At 53.3% G+C, this 19,664-nt stretch overlaps 1 protein-coding gene and 1 long non-coding RNA gene across 21 annotated transcripts in view; one reads left to right on the top strand and one right to left on the bottom strand.

The window, feature by feature from the left end:
* The window catches only part of LOC146395233 (uncharacterized), a 301,554-nt gene that overhangs the window by 207,511 nt on the left and 74,379 nt on the right, over positions 1 to 19,664 (top strand). The gene's annotated exons all lie outside the window — the stretch shown is intronic.
* Positions 1 to 19,664, bottom strand: part of EBF4 (EBF family member 4) — a 69,942-nt gene that overhangs the window by 1,889 nt on the left and 48,389 nt on the right. For 5 of the 20 annotated variants that reach the window (XR_014832082.1, XM_021077754.2, XM_021077753.2 and 2 more), the window contains exons 8-16: positions 10,017 to 10,098; positions 9,109 to 9,226; positions 8,876 to 9,009; positions 8,657 to 8,783; positions 6,533 to 6,621; positions 6,338 to 6,403; positions 6,060 to 6,237; positions 5,794 to 5,982; positions 1,025 to 1,222 (exon numbers count right to left, since the gene is read on the bottom strand). Coding sequence is in view for 15 of the 20 variants with exons in the window: in XM_021077754.2 (XP_020933413.2) it covers positions 1,025 to 1,222; positions 5,794 to 5,982; positions 6,060 to 6,237; positions 6,338 to 6,403; positions 6,533 to 6,621; positions 8,657 to 8,783; positions 8,876 to 9,009; positions 9,109 to 9,226; positions 10,017 to 10,098 (1,181 nt within the window). In the remaining 5 variants the exon portion in view is untranslated. Of the gene's footprint in view, positions 1 to 1,024; positions 1,517 to 5,793; positions 5,983 to 6,059; positions 6,238 to 6,337; positions 6,404 to 6,532; positions 6,664 to 8,656; positions 8,784 to 8,875; positions 9,010 to 9,108; positions 9,227 to 10,016; positions 10,099 to 19,664 lie in introns of all 20 variants that reach the window. The other 15 variants (XM_085003435.1, XM_021077750.2, XM_085003427.1 and 12 more) reach the window with 5 other exon arrangements.

The following is a 19,664-nucleotide window of genomic DNA, read 5'->3' on the forward strand; positions in this document are numbered from 1 at the left end:
TCCAGACACACTTAGGTTAAGCAAAAGTATCCACAACCTGGGAACAAGGCTGAATATGATTTCAATTTCGAATCATTCTAGAGCATCGACCAACAAGTCCACCCTTAGAGTCACTAAGGTAAGTTTGAGGGGATGCCACTGTTTCTGACTTGCTATACACTATTGGTTGGAAGCCAGGCTTGCTAAGTTGGATGTTAACTTGGAGGAGATTGGTAAATGGCAAATAACAATTATTTCACTAATGGGCTGCGGGAGGGGCGACCTGGTTTCAATTTCCTATCTTAAACCTGTTTCTTTCTTTTTCTTTTTAGGGCTGTACTTGTGGCATTCGGAAGTTTCTAGGCTAGAGGTTGAATTCAGAGCTGCAGCTGCCACAGCCACGGCAACACCAGATCCGAGCTGCCTCGGTGACCTATACCACAGCTTGCAGCCATGCTGGATCCTTAACCACTGAGCGAGACCAGGGATCGTACCTGCATCCTCATGGATGCTAGTTGGGTTCTTAACCTGCTGAGGCACAACAGGAACTTCCTCCATTCCCTATCTTAAAATGGGGACAGCGAAGCTGGGCTAAACCTTATTAAAGGTCAGTCCCCTTCCATCTAGCGAGGGACCTAGTCTCTCACAGTGGTGTCTGCTATCCTCCAGTGGACACAGGGAGGCACAGGTCAGAGGCACGCAGCCCACAGTGGGTTCTTCCAGCTCGGAGTGTTGGGTCTTTACTCTGGGCTCAACTGGATGGGGGTGAGGCCTTAGGGCATTTTCCAGATCTTCTCCAAATGGTATTTGGGTACCCTTCCCCTTGGCTTAGTGGCCAGTTGATAGCAACCAGAGTGGGACCGTGCCAAGCTATGAGACCTAGGGAAGGAGGGGTCTAGATGGACCTCCTCGGATCTCTGCGGAACTCCCAGCACTGCACCCTCCAGGCAGAAGTGGTCATCAGGCTTGAGGCTCTGGTGAGCTATGGATGGAGTGAGCCCTTCAAGCCCAGCTGCTCCACTGGGGGGCAGCATGGAACACTCACCTGGAAGCCCCTCTCCGTGGGCTCTGGGGCAGGCTTGGGGCGGGGAGCTGGGTGGGCGCAGCACAGGGGCGAAAGCGCTCCTCTGTTTGACAGCGGAGATCATGTTGACAGGCGAGAAGGAGAAGACGCTGGTGGTGGGGGCAGCCGCTGGGAGGGACACTGAGGAGGCAGCGGCCAGCGGGGGGCTAGAGGGCATGACTCCGGGGCGGGGCGGGGAGGGGCAGGTGCAGCAGGGAAGGAAGTGGGAGACACAACAGGGAGACAGCACCAGAGTGAGCAGCTCAGTTGTGGCCCTGGCATGGGCAGTGTGCCCAGTGAGGGCTGCTGACCTGGGACCTCACTGGGGGCGGTGGCGGAGGCGGGGCGTCCTGGGGAGACCAGTATAGGGTAGAGCCTGGAGGCAGGCTGGGAGCCTCCGGGGTTGTGGGCTAGCACTTGCCTTTCGGGGGGTTCTGGGGACCGTTTCTTAGAGCTGGAGATGATAGGGCCAGACTAGGTAAAACAAAAACAAAAACAAAACCAGAACATCCGGCGAAACCAAATACTGGGAGGTGCCCACAAAAATAAGAGATGGAACAAGTTAGAAAGGATTCATTCCTGCTGAAGATCGCCTGGATTCTGACATGCCAGGAAACGCAGTGGGGCCCTGGGGCATCAAGGTTAGAGCCAGAGATCGGGGATCATAGCTGAGCTGGGAGATGAAGCTTGAGGTGCACATAGGCTCCTGTTATAAGACTCCTCAGCACAGGATCACAGCTCCCATAGCGAGAACCCTAACTCCCTCCACAAATAAGTTCTCCTTACCAATTACACTCCCCCAACCCCCACTGACTAGTTCTCTTCCAGCTTTTTGCCTTTTTTTTTTTTTTTTTGTCTTTTTGTCTTTTTGTTGTTGTTGTTGTTGCTATTTCTTGGGCCGCTCCCGCGGCATATGGAGGTTCCCAGGCTAGGGGTCGAATCGGAGCTGTAGCCACCGGCCTACGCCAGAGCCACAGCAACGCGGGATCCGAGCCGCGTCTGCAACCTACACCACAGCTCACGGCAACGCAGGATCGTTAACCCACTGAGCAAGGGCAGGGACCGAACCCGCAACCTCATGGTTCCTAGTCGGATTAGTTAACCACTGCGCCACGACAGGAACTCCTGCCTTTCTCTTTTTTCTTTTCCCCTGGGGCTCCTACTGCGGCATATGGAGATTCCCAGGCTAGGAATCGGAGTTGTAGCCACCGGCCCACATCAGAGCCATAGCAACGCGGGATCCAAGCCATGTCTGTGACCTACACCACAGCTCACGGCAACGCTGGATCCTTATCCCACTGAGCAAGGCCAGGGATAGAACCCACAACCTAGCGGTTCCTAGTCGGATTCATTAACCACTGAGCCACGATGGAACTCCTCTCTTGCAGCTTAGTGAGGGGCTTCGTCATCTTCAGCCCTGGTCCTGGAGGCCTCCTGTATCTCTCTTCCTCTTCCAGCTGGTCAAGGTTGTTTTTTTTTTGTTTTTTTTGTGGTTTTTTTTGGTCATGCCTTGGGCCTGTAGAAGTTCTCAGGCTCAGGGAGTGAACCTGTGCCAGTAGTGACCCGAGCCTCAGTAGTGGCACTGCTGCATCCTTAATCCACTGAGCCACCAGAGGGAACTCCCTACAGCTGGTCTTTTTTTTTTTTTTTTTTTTTTTTTGTCTTTTTAGGGCCATATCCACAACATATGGAGGTTCTCAGGATAGGGATCAAATCAGAGCTATAGCCACCAGCCTATGGAGCTGTAGCGCCAGCCTACGCCACAGCCACAGCCACACTGGATCCGAGCCATGTCTGCAACCTACACCACAGCTCACAGGAATGCTGGATCCTTAACCCACTGAGCGAGGCCAAGGATCGAACCTGCGTCCTTGTGGATACTAGTCAGATTTGTTTCCACTGAGCCATGATGGGAACTCAAGCAGCTGGTCAATTTTAAAGAAAAGTACAGAGATACACATACTCAGATCTTCCTGGGTTTTTTTTGTTTGTTTGTTTTTTTTAGGGCCACACCCAAGGCATATGCAGGTTCCCAGGCTAGGGGGTTGAATCAGAACTATGGCAATGCTGGATGCTTAATGCACTGAGTGAGGCCAGAGATCAAACCCGCAACCTCGTGGTTACTAGGCAGATTTGCTTCCACTGTGCCACAGTGGGCACTCCAGACCTTCCTGTTCTTTAATCCCCCAGCCCCTACGGCTGTGGCTTGCTCTCCTGGGTATAGCCAGGGATCCTCCGACACACAGCCTTTGTCTGCCCCCTCCTTCCTGCAGCCTCCTCTCCTGGCAGGTCCTGCCCAGAGACTCTCTGGATCCCCCTTTCTCCATCCTCATCAGGACCCCATTCCCTGCCTTTCTCTTCTAAAGACCAAGACGACTACGATTTGAGTGTTGTCCAAGCAGTAGGCAATGGGGTGAGGGTGGGGGGCTTCTGGAAAGAAACCGGTAGCCTGAGAAAGCTGCTTTTTGGCATCAGAACACACTCCCACCCTGCCTTGGTACAGTGATACTTTCTTTTCTTTCTTTTTTTTTTTTTGCTATTTCTTGGGCCGCTCCCGCGGCACATGGAGGTTCCCAGGCTAGGGGTCTAATCGGAGCTGTAGCCACTGACCTACACCAGAGCCACGGCAACGCCGGATCCTTAACCCACTGAGCAAGCGCAGGGACCGAACCCGCAACCTCATGGTTCCTAGTCGGATTCGTTAACCACTGCGCCAAGATGGGAACTCTGGTACAGTGATACTTTCAACATTGGCCTCTGTTCCAAAGGTACTCGGCCCCGTGGATCACTGTCTCCTTTAAGACAATGCTGATTGCTAGCTGAGGAGGCCCGTGGAGCTCTGTGGAGGGCTTGAGATGAATGCCAGAAAATGTACTATATCTTTCAAGGCCCAGAGCTCACAGCCGTATTTTGTAGCTTGGGTAGTACTGGGAGTTGTGGGTCAGTCCATGGCAGCTGGCGGCTGAAGCAGAAGACTAAAGGGGGGCCCAAGCAGAGAGCCTCTGGCAGGGACAGCTCTAGATGTCGTTACAGGTACATCCTGGCAAACTCAATGAGAATGATGCCCCACTGAGCTTTGCTACAGAGCACTGGGCACAAGGGGAGTGGATGGGGACTGGACAGGACCGTACCACCAGATAGGACCGAAGTTAGGCCAGTCTGGGGTATCCCCAGCTGATGGTGGAGTGGGGCTTAACCAGCTGCAGAGTTCTTGACTCTCAGTGTGAATGGGAAGACCCCGGGCAGTTGGCTTTGCTCAGTGGGGCAGTGTGTTCCTCCACTGTTGACTGCACTGTGTGTTGGTGGAGAAGGGGGAGCTGGTGTCCCAAACTCCACCAGCTTCAATGGGGGGGGGCACCCTGAGAGAGGCAGTAAGAATACTGCCCAGAACTGAAGGGAAGTGGGAGCAGTGGAGCCTGGCCTCAGCAAAGGGGAGACAGGAGTCTTGGGGGGACACCTGAGGGTCATGTTCTGTGTGGACACTGGCATATGGGGCTTCTGGTCCCAGAAGCTGAGCCCATACCGGCAGAATAGAGCCAGACTCAAACCCACAGCCAAAAAGAGCAGTTCCCAGGATGCAGGCATAGTTGGGAAGGCTAGGCAGGTGGCCAATTATGTTGGTCTTCAGCAATTGCAAACATAAAATGGGGACAGGTGAAGGAATGGCAGGAAAAGCCACAACCAGCTCCTTCGGGGTGAGCCTTCCTCATTCCTCTGGCACAGCAGTGTCTCCCAGGACTCAAGGACCAATCTCCCTTACAACTCATGGGGAAGCTCCTTGCAGGTGAGCAGGGGTGGAACTCTCTCCCAAGCCAGGCGTTTTGCAAACAGCAGGTGCTTCATATATCTCTGCTGAATAGCTAAACTATAAGCAGACAAGCTGTTCTGGAACTTGGTGTTGGAAGGAGGGACTTAAGGGCAGGGCAAAATGGTAAAAGCATAAATGTCCTTTTGCTCATCTACCCATCTCCGAACTGCTCCCCTCCACCTTGGCCCCAAGAAGCTAGACAGAAGATGGTTAGCGACCACAGGCAGTGCTGCAGTGCAAAGTGACATACCCCTGCACTGTGTCTGGGCCGTTTATGCACAGTGGTGCATTCAGGTCTGAGAACAATCCTAGGCAACGGGTGATACGGATTCCATTTTACAGAGAGGAAACGGAACTTGCTGAATGTCAGACAGCCCCTGATTTGCATAATCAAACTCTGAATCCAGGTGTCTGACCACACAGAAGTCACTCGCTCTGCCCAACCAGACTGCTGAGAGCCACGTTTTTTGACACCTGCCTCTCCTGGGGGGCCAGAGGGGCCAGGTAGAAACCTACTTTTCGTGAGCCCTGAGTTCCCTCAGGCTTCCGGCAGGGGGCACCAGCCTCCTCCTGAAGTCCTGGCATAAGATGGAGAGGTGGCGGTCCACTAGGTTTAAGCTGGAGGTCCCCGAGTTAAAGCCCGTTTCAGGAAGAGGGGAGGGCTAGAAGCGATGTGGACAACCGCTGTCAGCAAAGAGAGCTAAAGGGGCAAAAAAGATGCCCCGGCTCCAGGGTTGCGGGGTAGATCTCCAACGGCAGAGAGAGGCTGCACACAGAGAGGGCTGCCCTTGCCTCCGAGGGCAAGGCGAAGGTCGAAGCTCATAGGACAGGTGTGCCGGGAGCTCCCGCCCACCCGCCATGGGCTAGGAGGGGGCTGGGCTGAGTCCCGTTCTGCTCCCCTGGGCCGGTCGGTCCCTTCCACCCCAGGGCAGGGGACACTCACTGGCGAAGGGTGAGGTGGCCGTGGAACCATTGAGGAAGCTGGGGGATCCCGGCACGCCGAGGCCGGCCACGCCTGGCGTCCCATAGCCGCCGAGGCCAGCTCCGAGGCCACCGCCATAGCTGCTCTGCTGCGAGCCCGGGCTGGGCGCGAACCCGCGGGGGGATGCGCTGCCGCAGCTGCGCGCATAGCCTGCGAGAGAGCGGCCGTCAGGGGCGCTGCGCCGGCAGGGAAAGGGTCATCTGGGCGGTGGGGGCATCGGGACGCACCCGGCTCCGGCCCCGGCGTGGCGTCCCCGACGGCGATGGCCAGCGGGCTGCTGAAGGCGTTGATGCCAACGACGGCAGGATGCGGGTGGCTGGGGGCCAAGGGTCCCAGAGGCGCGGGCGCGCGGGGCGCGCTGTACAGAGCCTCGGCCACGTCCGCCGCGCGCTTCAGGAGGAGCTCCTGCGAAGACAAGAGCGGGCACGGCCGGGGCAGCCGCGGGCGCCGGGAGAGGGGCAGTCCCGGGCCGGGCGGCGCGGGGAGGCGGGCGGAGGCGCCATACCTGGTTGCTGCTGGGCACTCCGTACAGGGCCTCCGCCAGGTCGGCCGCCCGCTTCAGCAGCACTTCCTGGGGGCAGGGGAGGAGACAGCCGGACGGAGGGGCGGCCCCTGGGGGCGACGGAGGGGCCCGAAGCCGCCCCCCACCCTTGGGCCACCGGCCACCCTCATCCCCGCCCCGCCGCGCCCCACTGCCCACCTTGGGCAGCCTCTCCGGGTCTCCGGGGTGTCTGGGAATGACTTTCTGTAGCCTCTGGAATCCGTAGTCAATGGTGGGCTCATTCAGGGCTGAGGAGAAGGGCGGCGTTTGGAGGGCGTCTCTCCCAGCACCTGCGCAGGGCCAAGCCCGCCCGCAACCTGTACCGGCGCCTTGCGGCAGACCTCCTCCACCAAGCCCGGCCCACACCTCTCAGAAAACTCCGGGCACACAGAAACAGCGAGATTTGGCAAGTTTCCTCAGTTCTTTTCGTGCTCATTCATTCCACAAATGTTTACTGAGCCCGGGGCCCTATGCCAGCTACTTGACATTAACACACATGTGCTATATGATCCCATTTGTGATTAGAAGAAAGGCAACCATACATGCATATTAACTTTAATATTCCTAAGGGCAGGGCTGGAGAGTTTTGTCTGTGTTTGGTCTTTTCAGTAGTAAATTATTTATTATAAAAAAAGAAAAATCCCAGGGAGTTCCCCTGTGGTGCAGAGGGTTAAGGATTGAACGTTGTCACTGCAGTGGCTTGGGTTGCTGCTGCAGCTGATTGGATCCCTGGCCCGGGAACTTTGGCTTGGGTTCAGCCAAAAAAAAGAAGGAAGGAAGGAAGGAAAGAAAGAAAGGAGAGAAGGAGGAAGGAGAAACGAAAAAAGAAAAACTCCAAACAATCTCCATTTAGCACAGTTTACGTGGGCTCTCAGCAGCACCTGACTGTCGGATCTGACCAGCAGAGGTATGCCTGTGTCTCAGGGAAGGGGCTGGCCCACGCCCAGGGCTCTGGGGTGGACACAGCAGCCCCTGGGCCAGGCTCCAGAAGCCTTCCTCCTCTCCTCCTCCTATAGCTTGGCCTCGACCTATCTCACCAGCCTCAATGTCCTTCCTACCATCTCCAACTCTAGATTTAGTGAATTTCTTCGCATTCCCCCTCAAATGCAAGCTGCTCATTCCTGGGGCTTTGCACTTGCTGCTCCTGCTCCTGGAGGCCTTTCCCTCCTCACTTCTGCCTCCTACTCACTCCTGTGGTTCCAGCTTAGCTGTGTAGCCCACACTCCCGCCTGGAGGTTTTCTTTGACAACCACCAGCTCCTCCACTGTGGAACTCCACCCACCCCACCCTGTGTTCACTGCTCGGGCCCCCCTCACTCTTCTTCCTTTTTTTTTTTTTTTTTTTTTTTTTGTCTTTTTGCCATTTTCTTGGGCCACTCTCGCGGCATATGGAGGTTCCCAGGCTAGGGGTCAAATTGGAGCTGTAGCCGCTGGTCTACACCAGAGCCACAACAACGTGGGATCCGAGCCGCGTCTGCAACCTACAACACAGCTCATGGCAACGCCAAATCCTTAACCCACTGTGCAAGGCCAGGGATCGAACCTGCAACCTCAAGGTTCCTAGTCGGATTTGTTAACCACTGAGCCACGACGGGAACTCCCCCTCTCACTCTTCTACTGGAGCTCTCCTACAGTAAGTAGGGTCACTCCTGAGTGTCCAGTGCCCCATGAAGGGCAAGCTGAATATCTGCTGGGTGGGGTAGGGTATGGGGAGAAGTGCCGGGAGGATGGAGGTGGAGAGGCTATTGGCCACTAGTCAGGTCGAGCCAGGAAGGTGGCGGGGGGGGGGGGGGGTGAAGCCACATCTTCAGGAGTAGTTTCACTCCTGTCTTGTGTTAACTTCCCCCGCCCCAGCTTCGTGAAAGGTGTGTGTGTGTGTTTCTGTGCATGCAGAGTGAAGCCTAGGGTGGCTTGGGGGAACCAAGAGACCCGGGAAGATTCGGTGAGCTGCAAGCTATTTGGGGACATCTTTGAAATAAACATCCGGGGGGGGGGGAGCGGTCCTAGACACGGGGAGTAGAGAAGGTGAAGGGTGGGTGAGGATGGGATTGGCCGAGGCAGGGAGAGAGCCCCGGCCAGGATCCTGAGGAGATGGAGGCCGGGGAGGGAAACAATCGGAAGTGCAGCGCAAGGTGGTGAAGTCTGGAGACGAGGCGTCGCGGGTGCCGGCGGAGGGGGAGCAGGCGCCTAGGGGGCGTGGCCACACCGCAGCCAATCGCTGACTCCGACGCCAGGCGTTCCTTCCCACAACCCTGGGCACCCCCTCCAGCGCCTGATTCCTTACCTGTGTAGACAAAGCGGCCGGGGGCTCCCTTGCAAAATTGCTTGGACTTGTAGGACAGGGTCACCTCCACCACCCCGGGGATGTGCCTCGGGGGTGTCTGCACCCGTATGGCGTGGGGCGTGATGAGCTGCGAGGGGAGAGGGGAGGCCTGCAGGTTCCGACCCGGCGAGGGCAGGGTCCAGTCCCGGGCCGGGAGGGAGACAGGCGGGAGCGGCCCACCTCACTCCACACGAGCACGTTCCCAAACACGACCTGCAACCCGTCGAAGAAGTTGTCGCCGATGACGATGACGGTGGCGCCGCCCGTGGTCCAGCCCTCCCCGGGGCTGATGGCTTTGATGCAGGGGGTGGCAGCTGGGAGGCAGGAGAGGAGCCAGGTCAGGGGCTGTGCCAAGGTGGGGACTGGGGCTGGCTGGGCCCATGGCAGCCGGGGCTGGGCCAGGGTTTCCTGACCTTCGGAGGGGTCCAGGCGGCGCGCCCTGCGGCCATGCTTGGAGTTGTTATGCACAAACATGTTGTCAGACACGGCCAGCACGTGTCCATCTACGCTCACCGTCGTGGACACCACCACCTGTGGGGAGAGCCGAGGCCAGCCTGGCTGGGGCTCCCGGTGAGGGACTGCTGTGGGGTACTGGCAACTTGAGGCCGGTGGCTGGATGCTGGAATTCTAGGTCACTAGCATGGGGAAGGCACCTCAGGGGCTGAGCTGGTGGAAGGGGGGCCAGGTGAGTCAGAAGACACTCTCAGATGCACAATCTCTGGCTGCCTACTGGAAGTGATCCCCAGGAACTAGGAAAATCAAAAGCCCTGAAAAGAAAACCTTTGACTCCTTGGGCCGAGGGGCTACTGTTTTTGCACCCCACATGCACCACAGGCTGTATCCCTGGGGCTCCAAGGCAGGAATAGGTCTTAGGCAAGTGAGAGTGAGCATTTGCTGGGGGGAAGAGGGGGGAGCATCAGCCTGAGAAGCCATCAGCAGGAGCCCCCACCCTGGGAAGAAACTGGGGGCTATCTCCTTCCCCTCTACCCATCACTGGGAGGGGTATGCAGGTTGGGGATGTGCTAAGGGCAGCTGCTCTCTGCTTCACGCTATGCAAATTAGCTGGGTCGTTAATCATGTAAAAATGTCACAATTAGCATCTCCTTAAGTGGGACTCTAATGAAGCCTCCCTTGGCAGCCAGCATCAGTTGAGATGGAGCTGCCCCACCCCCAGCAGGCACCAGGTCCTGCCGCCCCTGCACCGGTCTGCGCAGAGATCTGCCCCTGGGGACTTTCCCACGGTGGCAGGGCCACAGCCTCCCCTCCCCTCACCCAATCAGGAAAGGGCAGGCTTGCAGGGGATAACTCTCCCCAGACCCACCTGGAAGCGGCGCATGTCTCGGGGATTCCCGGCATTCTTCAGGCAGTTCTGGTTGCATTTGAGGAAGAACTTGAGGAAGAACCTGAAACAGTGAGGTGGGTGGGTTCAAGGGTCTGGCGGTTCTGGAAACAGACCAGGATCCAGCTGCTTCCTGCCATGCCCCCAGCAGGACGACTCCGCCTCTGCCTGCTCACATGCATGCACACACCCCATAGTCCCATCTGAGCTGTAGACACACAGGTACCTGGTACACATCCGGCAGAGCTGTCCCAGTGACAACTTCACGATACAGAACATCCCCCACCTCACCCACGTGCTATCACACAGTGCGTAGTTATCTCGCAAAGTATATACTCATCACATCTACACAGAGTATATTCATCCTAAAGAATACGGCCCCTATTACCGTATATACCTAGTACTCATGCATTAGTACATGCTCCACGTGAAACAATTCACACTTCCCTGCAAACTTACCCCACACCATGTCTATTTGTCATAGCTTAGGCCCATCCCCATACAGTGCATCCACATCGCACAGCATAAACTTCCCCAGAGTATACTTATCAGCCACAGGATGTTCACTCATCAGAAACAGTGTACACAAGGGACTTCCTCTTGTGTCTCAGAGGGTTACGAAACTGACTAGTACCCATAAGGATGCAGGTTCAGCCCCTGGCCTCACTCCGTGGGTTAAGGATCTGGTGTGACTGTGAGCTGTGGTGTAGGCTGGCAGCTGCAGCTCTGATTTGACCTCTAGCCTGGGAACCTCCATATGCCATGGGTGTGGCCCCAAAAAGCAAAAAACAAAACAAAATAACCCGGTTCATCCATTATAGATACACTGCATATGCCTCCTATATTACCACTCACAAGATACAGCCATCACCCATAGCGTACACCCACCACACTTCACAACAGCGTATATAATATGTATTCCACACATGGCCTATTTTCAGTACACACGGAGCTTACACCATTATGCGCAGTGTATGCCCCTTCTACATAGTATAAGCACAAAAAGAATAGGAGTATATGCATTTATATACCATTAAAAATTTTTTTTGGTCTTTTTAGGGCCACATCTGCCACATATGGAGGTTCCCAGGCTAGGGGTTGAATCGGAGCTGTAGCTGCCGGCCTACACCACAGCCACAGAAACATGGGATCCGAGCTGCATCTGCGACCTACACCACAGCTCACAGCAATGCCGGATCCTTAACCCACTGAGCTAGGCCAGGGATTGAACCCGTGACCTCATGGATACTAGTAGGGTTCATTACTGCCGAGCCACAATGGAAACTCCTACTATTTAATATCATATCTGAATATAGTCACTGCAAATATTGTACTGTCATCACATGTAGCAGATCCCGCCTTCCTCCTTCACCAGCACCCCCCCAACACACAACAAATCCCCCACATGCACATTCCATTTCCTTTATACACGTAGCAAAATCCTAACCCCACAGAGCGTATACCCATCACATGCACGTGATGTACCTGTCAGCCACACCGTAAGATAGCAGTGGACGGGGATGTTGGGCCTTGGTCCTGCCACCCCCCGGAAAGGTAACCATGGATAATACCCTGGTTTTGTATTCTTAGCAAACTCAGGATGCTATCAGTAATCTGCCTTCACCCCCACAGGGCTCTGTGAGTATCTGGGGAAATGCCCTTACAAACCGAAGTGTGCCAGGCTTAAGTCTGAGGGCGTCCTGGCATGTGGCACAGCCTGCTGGGCTGCTCTGTGAGCTGCTCCGTCAGCGTCCTCAGTTTATCAGCCCCCTGCTTTGAACTGCAAATCTGTACCTCCATCCAACTCACCAGAGTTGCCTCCCAACTCTACAAACATGAAATCAGATTTGCTACAGGTCCTGAAAGCCTAGTCCCCCAAAGAGGAGGTCCCCAAGTGCTGGGAGGGGTAGGCACCACTCCTGGACAAAGGTGTCCCAAGGGGACGGCCCCTTGTTGGGAGCTGGCAGCAGTCACTTTCCTGAAGATGCAGCTCCCCTTGCAGCTGGCCTCTGACCCCTCAGCCCTGTCATAGTCCCCCACACGATGGCTACCCTTCTGGGAGCCCTTTCAGTTCCTTTTCTGTAGAGACATTACATCAGCACGCATTTTCATCCCTAGTGGACACCGCCCAAAGAATACTTTCAGGTAGTGGAGCCCTTCAATACACCCCCGGAGAGCATTTTGAGGTGCAGACTCCTCCTAGGACCCCAAGCAGTGCACACCTGTGTAGATGCCCTCTTCACTCCTCCAGGATGCCCTGCTGTGCAGACAGCCTCTATACTCCCAAACAGTAGTCACCATAGTGTCCATGCCCTCTATACCTCAGTCACCCCACCACACAGACGCCTCAGGTGCTCCCAAATGGTACACCCGCAGTGTAGACACACCAGGTGTCCCCCATCATAAGCCACAGTGTGACTCCCTACACCCCTGTGAGACACCCTATGGTGTAGATACCCTTATGCCCTCAGTGGCCACCTCGTGCGTGTCCCACATTTATGTGACATAGAGTGTAGACCCATGTCACACATGGTGCAGACCGTTCCATTTCAATTCCATATCCGTGTGCTCAGGCCTTTACGAACAGCTAGAAGGAGGAGGACAAGACACCGTCCCTGTCCTGAAGCGGATTAATGCTCACCCTTGGACATCGTTGATGATGCGACAACTGTGGGAGTGTCCCAAAGATGACACACACTTCCCTTAGACACACACGTGTCCTCTGCACCCAACCCCATTCCCAAACCTGCAGAACCCTGGGATTCAGCTGGAGATGAGGGCTTTCCAGGCACCCACTCACTTTCCCCTCTGGGATCCTTCCTCAACTATGAACTAGGAGAATAGCAACTGATGGTTGCTGAGGCCTTCTGGTCCTGCCTCTGGGGAATCCTTTTGTTTGTTTGTTTTTTTGTCTTTTGTTTTTAAGGGCCGCACCGGCAGCATATGGAGATTCCCAGGCTAGGGGTCGCATTGGAGCTATAGCTGCCAGCCTACACCACAGCCACAGCAACTCAGGGTCTGAGCCTCATCTGCAACCTGTACCACAGCTCACAGCAATGCAACTGAGGCCACGGATCGAACCTGCATCCTCATATATACTGGTTGGATTCGTTTCTGCTGTGCCACAATGGGAACTCCTGGGGAATCCTTTATTTTCAGCCTCCCAAGGCCTCAGGCTGCTGCTTCCTATAGGATCTTGGCTCCTCCTCAGCCCCTCTGACAGCTCTTACCTGGCAGGTCCCCCATCCGCTCCCTTCCCAGTATAGTCTGCATCTGTCCTTTGAGTCTGTACCAATTCCCACTCCCTGTCTGGCCAACTTCTTCTGGCCCTTCTAGGCTACAGAGACCAGCAGTCCCTGAGAACTCCAGGCCCTTGTGGAAAGGGACATCTGTGTGGGTCTTTCCTGGGACATCTTAGTTTCTCGGCATTGTCTGCAGAGTGCAGAGCTCAGCAAAAAGACACAAAAGGGGTCAGTCCCCTTTTTCTTTCCCTCTGAGCCTCTAGCTCAGAGCTGCACACAGGCTATGCCATCAGTGGCACAGTAGCTGAAATCTCATCCACAGCCAGCTGGGAGCCAGCGAGGCTGCACCCAGCTGGCACCCACCCAGTCAGAGGCCAAGCCTATGCTGAGACTGTGGAGAGCCTGCAGCCCTACCACCAGCCTCAGGGTTGTTAAGCAAAATCATTTACAATTTGAAAACAAGGCAAAAAGATGCCTGTGAGTCCCTACAGAAGCATCCTACAACAGTGGTTTTCAAAGTGTGGTGGCCAGACCAGCAGCATCAGCATCACCTGGGAACTTGCTAGAAATGCAAAACCTCAGGCCTCACTGAATCGAAAACTCCTGGGATAGGGCCCAGCCATATGTGTTTTCATAAGCCCTCTAGGTAATGCTGAGGCACCTTAAGGTTTGAGTGTGTGTGTGAGTGTGTATTCTTGGTTTGTTTGTCTTTTTAGGGCCACACCCTCGGCATATGGAAGTTCCCAGGCTGGGGGTTGAGTTGGAGCTGTAGCTGCCGGCCTACACCAGAGTCACAGAAATGCAGAATCCCAGCCACATCTGCGGCTTACATCACAGCTCACGGCAACACCAGATCTTTAACCTACTGAGCAAGGCCAGGGATTGAACCCACGTCCTCATGGATGCTAGTCAGGTTCGTTAACCGCTAAGCCACAAGAGGAACCCCCCTTTTTGTTCTTTAAAATGTGGCTACTAGAAACATTTAAATGACAAATGTATAATGGCTTGCATTGTACCTATACTGCACAATGCCGGTCCAGAGTATTATGTTAACAAAGCCACCTAAGAGTTAGTTGATTCTCTGGAAGAAAAAGCTTTGACTCAAATTTACTATTAATTGGGGCCAGACTGTGTAAAGTTAGGTGTTAATCTGCAGTAAAGTGATAAGGTGCAAATGATTTTTTTTTTAATGGCCACACCCACAGCATATGGAAGTTCCCAGGCTAGGGGTCAAATTGGAGCCGTAGCTGCCAGCCTATGCCAGAGCCACAGCAACACCAGATCCGGGCCATGTGTGACCTATACCACAGCTCACAGCAACGCCAGATCCTTAATCCACCGAGCAAGGCCAGGGATCAAACCCACAACCTCATGGTTACTAATTGGATTTGTTTCTGCTGAGCCACTACAGGAACTCCTGCTATTGGATTCTTAACCCACCATGCCACTGCAGGAACTCCCTGAAAATGACTTTTGTGGGGAGAAATAAATAATTTCAGTTTCATAGAGAAATGAGCCCTAAAGATTACCATTTATCGGGAGTTCCCATCGTGGTGCAGTGGTTAGCGAATCCGACTAGGAACCATGAGGTTGCGGGTTCGATCCCTGGCCTAGCTCAGTGGGTTAAGGATCCGGCGTTGCCGTGAGCTGTGGTGTAGGTTGCAGACGCGGCTCGGATCCTGTGTTGCTGTGGCTCTGGTATAGGCCGGTGGCTACAGCTCCAATTGGGCCCCTAGCCTGGGAACCTCCATATGCCAAGGGTGCTGCCCTAGAAAAAGCAAAAAGACAGAAGAAAAAATAAAATAAAGGTTACAATTTATTGTCCTATGGACATTAATGAACACTGTGTCCAACTTGGCCATCTTATTCGGGTATTTTTCACATATACTCTCCTCTCTCCCTCTTGCCTCAACTCCCTGCATAACGTCTACTCAGTTTCTCTTCGCCTTCTTTGAATGAGCTTTGCCATCCTGCTGGTTCCTTCATTAATAGAAAGTTACAGAAAACTCAACAAGTTTTATTCAGCAAGTAACAATTTGTATAAAAATCATATGCCTAACATTTGAATATTATGTCATCTTTAATATTAACAAAGATGACCAGCACCTGAAGGGTCCTGCCCTCCAAGGTTAGACTCAGAAATTCTGCATCACAGGGCGTTCTGATCCAGGAGAAGCAGAAATAGTGTCCAGACCTCTCCCCGCCATCCCCACAGTGCCTGGCCACCCTCAGCCTTGGGAAGGGGGCTTGGGGCTCCTCTTTGCCCACCCCCGGGGAGATAGACACAGCGTCAGCCACCCCCAGAGGCAGGAGGGCCGGGGTGGGGGAATAACATGAAAACGGTCCAGGAGACGTCTCCATAGGCTGGCACCATGGGGTGACACTTTGTTCCACTCTGAGGGGGTGGAGGAGAGCCCAGAACAGTCCAGGAAGGATGAGAATGGAGTCAGGGCAGAGGAAGGCAGGGCAGCAGGTCCTCCAAGCCATGTCTGTGCCGAGGGCAGATGTGGAGGCTGGGAACTGGGGCGGGTCAGGTAACCTGGTGGAAAGGGGAGCCGTAGGGGGACACCCTGCAGCGACCTGAGGCGGGAAGGGATGTGCACCACCTTCCAAGCCTGGGTGAGCCCCAGGGGGTGTTTCGGAGCATGTTCCCCTCCCCTGCCCTACAGGGCTGGAAGACGGCCTGGGAAGCCCCCTTTCCCTTGGTTGGCCCACAGGCTCGGGGGAGCAAGAGGAGGCCAAGCCCACAGTGCTGGCTGACCTAAGGGTGAGCATTTTAGGCTGCCTCCTGGGCTGGGGCAAGGATCTGTGCCCAGTGCCACCCCTACTGTGGCCATGAGGTTCTCTGGGGGCACAGACTTCTCATCTGGGCCTCACAGAGGGTCAAGTTCTAGAAGCTGCCATTAGTATTACTAGAAGAATCTGGAGTTCCAGTGGTGGCACTGTGGAAAGGAATCCGACTAGGTACCATGAGGTTGCGGGTTTGAACCCTGGCCTTGCTCAGAGGGTTAGGGATCTGACATTGCCCTGAGCTGTGGTGTAGGTCACAGACGTGGCTTGGATCCTGTGTTGCTGTGGCTGTGGCATAGGCCAGCAGCTGTGGCTCTGATTTGACCCCTAGCCTGGGAGCCTCCACATGCTGCAAGTGTGGCCCTAAAAAGCAAAATAGAATAGAAAAATTACTAGAAGAAACCACCATAAGTACAAGTATGAGATCCAAATAAAATGGAAAACCATGCAAAAGATTTACAAACCGATCCAAGTCTGATCTATTGAGCACTTAGCAAGTGCCTGGAACTCTACAGACCCTACCACTTGCCTTATCTTGTTTAATCCTTTCATAACTGTGACATGGTGTGGTGTAGGTCTGCAACCATTCCCATTTTACAGATGAGAAAACCAAGGGTCAGCAAGGATAAGCCACAAAGTCACAGTAAATGCCAAAGTCAGGATATGACTCGAGGCTTTATGAACCACCGATACTGACAAGAATCATGGAAAAGTCCCTCTAAGTGGGATTCTCGGAGTCCAATCCCACCCCAGCCACGAGCCTGCCACTACAGGACTAGGCAGCAAGCCTTCCTTCAAAAGTAGCCCTTGCTCAGAGGCAGGCTGTGCAAGGACCAGGTTAGCCATTTCCTGGGGATTTCCTCAAGGTTCAAACTCCGGGGGTGCAAAGGAGAGACTCAGGTCCCCTTGCTTCTAGTTTGGGAGCTTTGGCTGTTGTGACAGCTGCTCTCAGTCGAAGATTTTCAGGATTAAAGATCAGGACTCGAAACATTGATATCACTTATATGTGGAATCTAAAATATGGCGCCAATGAACCTGTCTACAGAACAGAAACAGACTCACAGACATGGAGAACAGGCGTGTGGTGACTGCCAAGGGGAGTGGGTGGGGAGGGAGTGGGATGGACTGGGAAGTTGGGGTTAGCGGATGCAAACCATTATGTTTAGCAAGGATAAGCAATGAGGTCCTGTCATATAGCACAGGAAACCATACCTGATCTCCTGGGATAGACCATGATGGAAAAGAATATATAAAGAGAGTATTTAAAAAGTCCTATCTATCTATCTATCTATCTATCTGACTGAGTCACTTTGCTGTACAGCAGAAATTGGCACAACATTGTAAATCAGCTATACTTTAATAAAAGAAAAAAGAAGAGAAAATATCAGGACTTTAAGATGAGCCACGAGTTGATCATTGTTGAAATTCGGTAAAGGATAGATGTGGTTCATTATTCTATTCTGCCTATATGTTCGACAATCTCCATAATAAAAAGTTTAGTAGAAGACCAGATCTTTTATTTGAACAGCAGTCATCTAGCTAATAAAGCACTTAAAAGGTGGAAGTTTTGCCTCAGGACTCTGATGCTTGTAATTTAAGTGAAAGGTAAGAGCAGTTCCCCTGCACATCTGCCTTGCCACATCCTGACTTAGTCTAGCCTTCTTAATCATTTCTATAGATGCTTTTTATTCCTCCCTGTAGACACAACTCAAGATGAAATTAAACCTTCCTTGTCAATGGAATATTCCCAACCAAGGAAGCAAATGCTGGATTGAATATGACTCGAGTGCAAACATTTGACTTATTCATAACGTCTCAGGTGTGACACCACTGCATAAGGCAAGTTCCCCTTGCACAGTGCTTTTCTCAAGAGTCACTCAAGACATAAGAAAAGGTGGAGGTGATAGATGTGAGTCCGCTGTTAAACTCTGAGTTCTCCGCGGGTGGAGAGCAGAGTGGGCTGGAGCTGCTCTTTGGAAGGCTGTGTCCAGGGATCACGGTGGGGGGGTGCCTGCCTGGATTCCTCCACTCGCAGCTGCTGTGGGACCTAGCTTTTCAAGGGCTCACCATTGCCCCTGCTCTTCGAGAATTATCCTCAGCCAGAAGCAGAGGCTCCTCACCAGCAGCCCATAACCAAAGAAAACCTGACATCACACGCAGGACCACCTCTGTGTTCTTCATACTCCGAACTCCCCAACGGATGGGGCTGATGCTAGACTCCTGCTGAGCCTTTCTTCCTCCTAGGCTGCTTCTCCTGCTCCCTCCTGCTTCCCTTACTCCTTTTTCCCCCAGAGCGCTCCTCCAATAAATCACTTTCACAAGAATCCCCATCTCCAGCTCTGCTCCTGGCAATCTCACCCTAAGAGCTTGGCTCCTCCCTCCATACAGCCCCGTGAGATACTCACTTAGAGCTGAAATTCGCTCGCACTTCCAGAGAGAAAGCTGTTAGGAACGGAAAGAGCTGGGCTGAGCCCAAGGGTGCTTGTAGCAACAGACCGTCAGAAGCAAGGAAACAGAAACCTAGATTACAAACGCTGTCTGATAACTTTCCCCAGAATGATGTCCACCAGCCATATGTGGCTTTTGAGCACTTGAAATGTGGCTAATGTGACTGAGAAACTAACTTTTCAATTTTATTTCAGTTTATTTATTTATTTTTATTTTTTGCTTTTGAGAGCCACGCCCACGGCCTCTGGAGGTTCCCAGGCTAGGGGTCAAATTGGTAGCTTGTAGCTGATGGCCTATGCCACAACCACAGCAACGTGGGATCCAAGCCATGTCTGCGACCTACACCACAGCTCATGGTAATGCAGGATCCCTGACCCACTGAGCAAGGCCAGGGATCGAACCCACAACCTCATGGTTCCTAGTTGAATTCATTAACCACTGAGCCACGATGGGGAACTCCCTATTTCATTTTAATTAATTGAAACTTAAACCGTCACATGTGGCTTGTGGCTACTGTACTGACAGTGCAGACCTAGAAAGAAGAAGTGGTGCAAAAGATACATGGGGCAGGTGTTCAAAACAACAGTGTCCTATGAAGGTTTTGGGAGAGAAAGCAGATTAAGAGCAAGGGGCAGAGTAAAACTAGATTATTTATTTCCAAGTACAAAATTGGCAAAGCAGCCTGGGGTAGGGGAAATGAGGCGGCGGGGGGGTGGGGGTGGTCCTGCACTAATTTTCACCCCAAAGGCCTTGCCTCTGTGCTCATGAGCCTCGGAAGACATCTAACACTGTTCATGGGAATGTAAATTGATTGAACCACTATGGAAAACAGTCTGGAGGTTCCTCAAAAAACTAAAAATAGAACTGCCATATGATCTAGCAATCCCACTCCTGGGCATCTATCCAGAGAAAACCATAATTCGAAAAGACACATGCACCGCAATGGTCATTGCAGCGTGATTTACAATAGCCAAGACATGGAAGCAGCTTAAATGTCCATCAACTGAGAAATGGATAAAGAAGATGTGGTACATAGGTATATAATGGAATATTACTCAGCCATAAGAAAGAATGAGATAATGCCATTTGCAGCAAGATGGATGGACCTAGAGATTCTCATACTGAGTCAAGCTAGACAGTGAAAAGACAA

Source organism: Sus scrofa, chromosome 17 (assembly GCF_054392235.1).
Source record: "Sus scrofa isolate SSC_HxYL_T2T_F1_AM1 chromosome 17, Sscrofa_HxYL_maternal_Yorkshire_Landrace_v2.0, whole genome shotgun sequence".
NCBI classification, from domain to species: Eukaryota; Metazoa; Chordata; class Mammalia; order Artiodactyla; family Suidae; genus Sus; species Sus scrofa.